General features: G+C 47.3%; 1 protein-coding gene across 1 annotated transcript; it reads right to left on the reverse strand.

The window, feature by feature from the left end:
• Nucleotides 1-5,588: 5,588 nt before the first annotated feature.
• Nucleotides 5,589-7,003, reverse strand: LOC125612778 (zinc finger protein 471-like). The gene is given in 5 exon segments (XM_048791474.1): nt 5,589-5,691; nt 5,831-5,948; nt 5,951-6,050; nt 6,204-6,665; nt 6,911-7,003. Coding segments are annotated over 5 exon segments (876 nt in total).
• Nucleotides 7,004-9,489: the final 2,486 nt, after the last annotated feature.

The raw sequence follows: 9,489 nt of genomic DNA on the forward strand, positions 1-9,489 counted from the left end.
GGACGCCCTTCGCACGTGCAGCTGCGGACCTGCAGTTCCCGTCCCTAGTGGGGCTGCGCTCCCAGGCCCGACCCGGTTGGACACGGGAACCAGTAGCGGACAAAGTGGCCACAGCCCCTGGGGCCTTGTCCAGCCTGGTGCCAGCGACTTTCCTACTCCCACTCCCGCCAGGGCAGTGTGCCCCCGCTAGCCCTGCTCACCGTGGACGGGTGTCGGGCCTGCGCAGAGACCGGCGCCTTCCCCAGGACCCAACTCAAAGACTGAGTTTCGTGGAAGTCAGGCCCCCACCACGGCAGCCGCGCAGCCGGCTGGGCTCGCCTTCCCGCCTTCCCGCCTTCCCGTGGGCAGTTCCGAGCCTCCAGAGCTGTCCCTCACCTGGAGGCGAAGCCGTCCTCCCGCTTGTGCTCTCTGGCTTGAAGCTTTGCCTGCACCTTCTGCTTACTTTAAGTTCGTTTTAATTGACACCGGTCCCAATTTCCCCAGCCTGTGGCCTCAGTGATGGACTCAAAGCGACTCAACCTGGTGGGGCGGGAGGGTGGCTGTCCGCGTGCGCAGGAGGACAAGGTCAGCGCCCCCTCCACGCATTACGGCCTCCCGCGCTCCTCTGCGGTGGGCGCCGCCCGTGTCCTCCCCCAAGCCTGCTCTGCCCTACCTCCGCGCCAGCGCAGCGCCCAGGTGGAACCCAGGGGGCGTTTCCACTGAGCCGCCCGCGTACAATCCCCAGGCCCCGTGCGGGGCGTGCCTCTCATTTGGGATGTAATTTTTAGTCCAATGAATTTCGCTATCAAGTCAACCTAATGAAAATATGAATTTTGTGCAACTTCCTAGGTTGGGATCTTCTTTCTGAGGGGATTTTGTTTTAGGTCCATGGACTTTAACCACATCATGAGATGTCAATCCTTCCTTGGCCCACTCTGCCAACATGGCACAACCCCACCCTGGGCCAGTACCAGTGTTCAAAATAAGACTAAGCCAATGACAGTCTCCTGTCGCTGCGAATGAGGTGGCTCCCTGTGAATCCTGGGGGTAAAGAGATCCCCAGCACAAGGTGAGCTTTGTTAGGAAAGACAAAGGGGTGAGTGGAGACCAGGCGGACAACCAGAAGAATGTACTAAGGGAGTGCCAGGGGAAAGTCAGACTGGGATTACAGTGCAGTTCTGTAGGTGGGCAGCAGAACACAGACTTTGTCTTCTATTAGAAAAAGCATTTGGGGGCTGGGGTTGTAGCTCAGTGGTTGAGCACTTGCCTTGCATGGGTGAGGAACTGGGTTCGAGCCTCAGCACCACATAAAATAAATAAAACAAAGATAAACATATATGAAAAAAACAAAGATATACATGGCACCTACTATAATTGGAGAATGGAAAAAGGCTTCAGCCCATCAGTCTCACTTTGGTCACACGTTTATGAACTTTCCTGAAAGGCAATACAGTGACAAATTGTACTTCATCAAAAGAATGTGTTTAAACTGGAATATACAGCATGTTAGAATTTCGCTGGGCTTGCCCACACGCTGGGGCACACCTCTAATCCCACTGACTCCGGAAGTACAAGGTCCTGCCTCAAATTAAAAAGGACTGGGGGGTGTGGCTCAGCAGTTAAGCACCCTTGGGTTCAATCCTCAGTGCAAGTGTGTGTGTGTGTGTGTGTGTGTGTGTGTGTGTGAAATCACATGGCCTAAAAGCAGGATGGAAATAAAAGGAGATTCTGGGGGGCTGGGGCTGGAGCTCAATGGTAAAGCTCTTGCCTTGCATGTGTGAGGCACTGGGTTCGAGCCTCAGCACCACACAAAAATAAAGTTACTGTGTTTTCATCTACAAGTAAATAAATATTTTTAAAAAGATTTTGGGAATTTAAAGAGAGATCAGTTGAAATTATCCAATCTGAACCACATGAAAAAAGACTGGGAAAAGGAAGTGCTTCAAGGAATGAACACTTAGAAACCAAAATAAAAAATACAATACCAGGTCCAACTGAAAGCAAAAAAATAGACACCGGAATCACCTAAGTGTAAATTAAACAAAACGTGTATGCTAAGGATCTAAATGCTGATAAGTCAAATAGGTGGAAATACTTTGTAAATTGTCAGATTCAATATACTGACAAATATTTCCCCCCCAAAAAAAATTCAGGTTTAATGAAATTCCTTCCATTAGGCAGGAAATAAGCAAGGACAACACGAGACTGAAACAGCCAACTTCCACCTGCCCAACAGCAGCCCACACATTCTAGACTTGGGCTGAAAGTGCACACAACCTTGGGTTGCTGCATCAGAAGTCTACACCCCATTCCCTTCCTTCAGTATGCACTTAACTTGGCTGCAATTCTTTGGGGGATCTGGTTAGAAAGGTCAATGGTGTTAAGGAAGGTATTCCTCAGGGGTACCCAGGTGCTGGTCCCACACCCAGGTCTGAGAGCAGGGTGACAGGCAGTCTGGAGCCATCAGAGGTACCTGGTCTGAGGCCTCATACGTGACGTGCTTTTAAACAAGGTGAAATCCCAGCAGCAGCTACTGACTTCCTTGCCAGACAGTTACTAGTAATCACAGAAAGTCACCTCTCCTACTAGCAGTCCAGACAAGCCCGTGAAGGTTTCCCGTGGCTCCCAAGGGGAAGGCTGTGCATGCCTGTCTTAGGTGCATCACCAGCACCCGCAGCTCTTCCTCCGCGGTGGGTACAGCTTTGCTGTCCTTAAATCTTTGCTTATGTCTTATTTCCAACACTTCCTGCAATTTTTTCAGTGGCATAAGTCACAAACATATCCAGGGCTAAGTTGAGGTCCCATTGCCTCTTTGGACCTGTCCTCTGATAGGCTGATACAAAACCTTAGGGAAGGAGCCGGGCCCATGGAACAGGCCTGCACTCCCAGTGACTTGGGAGGCTGACACAGAATTGCAAGTTTGAGGCCAGCTTGGCCACCTACGCAAGACTGTTGAAATAAAACTAAAAGGGGTAAGTAAGTGCTCAGAGGTAGAGTAATCCTGGGTTGAATTTCCAGTAGCAAAGAGGCCGGGGGGATGCTGGCTAGGGAAGATCAGAGCTCAGTGGCTCCGTGGTACAGCGTTCCTGGGGCCAGTCTCTATTTAGTACCAAAACAAAACAGGAAGGAAGGGATAAGACTCCAAAGGTCTGGCAACACTTACATCAGAATGCAGGACATAGTCTCCAAAAAGTTTTTTATTTGGAGGGGGGTGTACCAGGGATTGAACCCAGGGGCACTCAACCACTGACCACATCCCCAGCCCTATTTTATATTCTATTTAGAAACAGGGTCTCACTGAGTTGCTCAGTGCCTCACTGTTGCTGAGACTGGCTTTGAACTAAAAATCCTCCTGTCTCAGCCTCTGGAGCCACAGGGATTACCTTGTACCTTGGCGCCTGGCTCCCAGCTCCAAGTAGGTTTAAGAGCACTTGACCTCATAGGTTGGAACAGCTTTTAACTGGGCTGGACTTATTTACAAGTGTGCACCTCAGGAGTGCACATGTGATCTGCTTATTGGTGCAGATGAATGTCCCTCTGTGGAGGCCCAGCCTATCCTAAGTGAAGTCCAGCGCTTGACCTTCCTGTACTCAGGAAGGGCCCGGAGAGCTTGGCATGCTGACCTTGCTCCTTTCTGCCAGGGTTCCTCTCGCTCTGTGGCCTCGCCCAGAGCCCACAGCCAGGCCCCTTTCTGTGAACTCTGGAGGTGGGGAACACCACCACCTTCACGAAGTGCGGTACCTGTCAGAGCACTGGGTATGCTGGGGACAGGCATCACTTTGGGAGAAGGATTTCTAGTCTCTAATACAAATGCAGCCCCAGGAAGTGGAACACCAGGTGGTCACCTGAGTGGGTGTTTGGGCAGCTCCCCTTGGCCGTTTCCGGGCTGTTAAGCTGTGTGTGTACATATGTGTCTGTGTCGCGTATGCCTGTTACACACATCCCATGTTGCAAAGCAGGAAGGCTCAGAGGCGGGCCTTTCACGCACTGACTGGACCATGGGGACCCAGACACTGATCTGATGGCGCAATTGACCCAGAGCTGAATGGATACCTCAAGGTGGGGCCTGGCTGGACTGTGCCCTGGATGGCTCTCCCCTCCCTCCAGCCCCTCCCTCTCTGCCTCCCAGCTGCCCACCCTGGGGTTTCTGCCTTGGAGCCAGAGGACCATGGTCTGAATCCTCCAGTTGTTAGTGTCAGGTATTCTGGCCACAGTGACAAAAAGTTAACATGAAATTCATCTGATATTTCATTTTTTCCCTTGGTTTAGTAACAAGATTTGGCTTAGCCTCATGAAAGAAGTGGAACCTTTTCAATCTTTTTTCTATATTCTAAACAGCTTAGTGGTTCCCTAGAAGTTAGAATGTTGAACTCAGGTCTCAAAATAGCGCCGGACTACTCAGGTTCTGTGTTTCTCCAGTCAAACGTCACTAATGTTTAATTTTTGCCCTGACTACGTATACTCATGCGTAAGTTCCTCCCCCAGAATGCTGATTCTCTTGTTCCAGCCTACCCAGAGCTCTAGCCACTTACTAACACGTGTTCTGTGTGTGCTGGCACTTGTTTATCAGTAAGGGAACGTGGCCTGAGAGGAGCCACGAAGCCCGTGTTGTCATGGTGAATGTCAGAGCTAATACACATGCCAATCATCACCATCTGGAGACATCTAGACTTTCAAAATTGTGCCTACACTCAGACCAGCCCAACGCACCTGATCTCATCTGACCTCTCGAGTTTCAAAATTGTCATGGTCACCTAGTGCTGACATTGCTTTCCAGAGTTTCCTGTTTGAAAATGATTTTCCTGAAGAACGCTGGTCCAGCACGTGCAGGGTGGTGCATATCTGTAACTTTGTCACCTTGGCATTGTCAATAAAGGTGACTGTCAGTCACCTCCAGCACAGCCTGCTTCTGTAACACACTCAAACGGCTCAAGATGATGCCCCAGCAGGAACTTCAGAGCAGTTCTGTCCAGCAGACACTTCCTTCAACTGGACCATCCAAGCATCTGCCGGAAAATGTGAAGCTCCCCTCCGGGATGACTGTGCAGGCCTGACCACTCACACAACTGGACCTAGGGGAACTCATGCCTGCCTGCTTTAACCCTAACAACCAGGACTCCCACAGGATCCCTGTGGGGATAACCCTGGGCCCAGCAGGGGCACTGGCCCATGGGTCCTTGTCTCCTCAAGTTCTGTGACCCCAGGGCTGTGGCCTCCACGTGTGCTGTGTACAAATATGCCTCCTAATCACGGGAAGGGTGTTCTCCATCTTAAAGATACTAAATTAAAAGCCAGTCGTGATGCCAAGCACTTCCTGTGCCACAACTTAAAATGCCATAGCAATGGACTTTTAAAGAGAGCAACATGGTGACATTGACATTTACCTACAACCTGGAGAATGGCCCGAGGGGACAACAGCAGCTGCAGATCCGTGCAGGCGAGGCCACTGCACTTCACCTAGGCCAGGCCAATGGGGACCAAACGTGGATGATCCCAGATGCTCAGCAGAGGGTCTGCAGACCTCGGTGCCATGGGGAACATGGAGGAGCCGGATGCCCCAGAGGACAGCACAGCACTGCTCCGTTGGAGACGGCTCCCATTCCTTGGGTTCACCAGTGCCCCAGGGTGGATTCTTCCATGCAGATGGAGGTGTCCAGTCTGGCTGAAGGCGCTCCTCGCTTCCTGCACTGCTTTCGCTCCAGGCTGAATTCTCTGAAGAACAGCTGAGGGCTTTGCCACAGGCACACTTCAACGTTTCTTTCCAACATGATATCTGGTGACGGTCATCGGATGGCTTTGTTCTGAACACCTTCCCACATTGAACACAGACATAGGGCCTTGGCCAGTGTACCTCTGGTGCTTAGTATGGGCTGGACCATCACCCAAGGCCTTCCCACATTCAGTACATCTATAGGGCTTCTCTCCAGTGTGAACCCTCTTAGGTCTGATCAGGTGGGCAGTGCAGCTGAGGCTTTGCCACATTCCTGATATTCATAGGGCTTTTCTCCAGCATGAATTCTCAAATGAACAGAGAGATGAATGCTCTGCCTAAAGGCTTTCCCACATTTCTTTTTTAAAAAATATTTATTTCTTAGTTTCAGGTGGACACAATATCTTTATTTTATTATTATTTTTTAATGTGGTGCTGAGGATCGAACCCAGTGCCTCACTCATGCCAGGCAAGTGCTCTACTACTTGAGCCTCAGCCCAAGCCCACATTTCTTACATTCATAAGATTTCTCTCCACAATGAACTCTGTAATGTCCAGTGAGTGACATGCGATGGCTGAAGGCTTTCCCACAAACATTACATGCATAAGGCTTCTCTCCTGTGTGAATTCTCTGATATGCAGTCAGTGATGAACCACTGCGAAAGGCTTTCCCACACACATTACATTTGTAAGGTTTCTCTCCAGTATGGATTCTCCTATGCAGAGTAAGTCCTACGTGAACACTGAAGACTTTCCCACAGTCAATGCAATCAAAAGTCTTCTCTCCAGTATGGTAACGCCTAAAGTGCCAAGTAAGGGACATGCTATACCTGAAGGTTTTCCCACACTCCATACAGTTGTAGGGTCGTTTGCCAGTGTGACATCTCTGATGTTGAGCAAAAGATGAGCTATCTCTGAAGGCTTTTCCACATTCCTTACATGCGTAGAGTTTCTCTCCAGTATGGATCCTCTGGTGCTGAGCCAGGTGTGACGGCTGCCTGAAGACTTTCCTACATTCCTTACCCTTGTACGTTTTTCTCCAGTGTGAATCCTTTGATGTATAATAAGGTGTGCATTCTGGCCTTCCTACATTCCTTACATTCAAACAATTTCTCCTGGGTGTGTGTTCTGTGATGCTGAGCAAGGTGGGGACTCTGCTTGAAGGCCTTTCCACATTCTGCACATTCACAGGGTTTTTCACCAGTGAATTCTCTGACAAACAGTCACAGATGAACTATGGGTGAAAGTTTTCTCACATTCATTATATTTAAAAATTTTCTTTCCTGCATGAGCATTCTTGTGTTTTCGTACCATGGAATGATTGGAGGAGCTTTCGGTATCAGACTTATGATTATAAATGCTTTCTTCTCCATTGTGCAGGTGGCCACGATCCCCAGATCTGGTGAATCTGTAGCCTGGTTCTGCAGTGAGGGCTTCTTTATGAGGAGCTGATCCTTTCCTGCTAAATGTCTCTTGACTCTGCCTCTCAACAAGGTCTTCACACTTCCAACTCTTTCAAAGTGGAGAGTGTGTAGTTCTCTCCACTAACACATCATCACACAAAGACTGCGTCAGAGACAGTCACTGTGTCTCACATTCCACCTCTGAAAGATGGTGAAAACAACGGTTTCCTTTATCACGGGCTATTAGCAATGGAAACACAGCGAGAAAGGTAATTCAAAATTATTTCATGAACACCCTTGCCCGCGAATCTATTAAATACCAGAATCTCAAGTGGAAAATATGCAAGGAGGTTCCAGAGAATAAGAGTAAATAAAAGGATATGTAAAAAAATGACTAAGACTTGAGACATGCGATCCTGGAGGAGGAGCCTGCAGTGACCCTGATGACACTCTATGCCTACGTTGACCCAGGGGACTACAGAAAGCTCACTCTCTTCCACTTGCAATTGATTTTCATATATGCAGTAGGTTTCTCTGTTGAAATACCAATATTGTCTTATTACTACTGCTGCTCAAGAGTCTCTAGAGAGGGGATGGGGCTGGGGCTCAGTAGGGTAGCACCTGCCTGGCATGTGTGAAGCACTGGGTTCACTTCTCAGAACCACATATAAATAAATAAATAAAATAAAGGTCCATCAACAACTAAAAACATCGTTTAAAAAAAATCTGTGGATATCCTTCACAACCACACACATGGTGCTCTGTGACCTCCTCTGGGACGTAGAGGTGATCCTGTGGCCATCTTCTCCTAACCAGATATGGATTTTTCTGGTTGTTTTCTTACTTCAATAACCTAGGTGTGCCACTTCTCGGGCCAGTTCTTAACGGGTTTTATTGTTTTTGTTTTGTGCAAAATGAGTTATAAGAAGAAAATGAAGTGCAAGCGGCTATGTTGGGGTACTTGACAGCAGCAGGCTTCCCTCTCCCCCAGACATGTGGGGTGTGAGAAGCAATTCTGAGAAGTCCCAGTGAGGAGATCCCACCTCTGCAGATGGCTGAGCCACTTTCTGAAGGGATTTCCCTATCTGGTGCTCCCACACTCACCTGGGAAGGGGCTTCTCGTCATCTTGCTCTTCACCTCCCAAGGCTGTTTCCCTAGCTCCAATACAGAAATTACATATGGCTTAGAAATGCAAAGTCCTGAATATACAAGAAGACATGAAAATCGGTCTGTTCTGGGTTATTCCACAACTATAATCCAGTTCCTTACTTTGATACAATGACAATACAGGAGTGGCTAGATACAGAGACAAAGCACATTCACAAGATAGATCACATAACATTGGAACAGTCCCGTAGGACTGCCAACAGTAGATTTAGAAAAATAAAACTCTGGGGGTTGGGGAGCAGAAATCTAGCCCAGAACCTATGGACCATCAGACACTATGGACCATACAGACACTAGTAAAGGTTGTACTTTTATAAAGGATCCCTAGAGACAGAATTTGGAGTGTGACTCCAGTTAATTGCTTGTTTAACAAAACAATCAATACCCTTCAGAAGAATAGAACAAAATTCATTCTCTACAATGTTTTATTTATAGTGTGTATAATATAAACCCAAATTATTAAACAAAGGAAAGAGGAAAAAGGTAATCATACAAAGAATAAAATGTAATCAATGCAGATCAATCCTGTAATAACACAGATGTGGGACTTAGCCAAAAAGATTTTGTTTTTGCAGTGCTGGGGATAGAACCCAGGACCTCGTGCATGCTAGACAAATGCTTCACCACTGAGCCACATTGCCAACAAGTAGACAGAATTTTTAAAACAGCTGTTGCATCTCTGTGCTCAATAATGTAAAAGAGGGGCTGGGGATGTGGCTCAAGCGGTAGGGTGCTTGCCTAGGTTCGATCCTCAGCACCACATACAAACAAAGATGTTGTGTCCGCCCAGAACTAAAAAAAAATAAATAAATATTTAAAAAATTCTCTCTCTCTCTCTCTCTCTCAAAAAAAAAAATGTAAAAGAAGTGAGCTGAAGACTGGGTGAGAGCAAAGGGTGTGAAGATTCTACAATAACTTTATCTGCAGTGACTTACATAAAGTTTTCACAAGAGGATTAAAAAAAAGAAACCTTCCATGTGGAAAAAAAAGGAATGTAAAGGAAAACATTAAAAAAAAAAGTACACTTAAAAGTACAGTATAGATGATAATTGAAAGGCTTTAAAAGTTAAATTGAAGGTGGTTGAGATACCTTCATGGCGGAAAAAAGAAAAAAGAGATATAAAAAGATTCAAGATGTGAAAATATATTTTAATATGGAAGGTTAAAAGAAAAAGAAATGTTTCTAGATGAGATAATCTCTGTGTGGTAAAGTAAAAAGTTGTAAAATG

Source organism: Marmota marmota, unplaced genomic scaffold (assembly GCF_001458135.2).
Source record: "Marmota marmota marmota unplaced genomic scaffold, marMar, whole genome shotgun sequence".
NCBI lineage: Eukaryota > Metazoa > Chordata > Mammalia > Rodentia > Sciuridae > Marmota > Marmota marmota.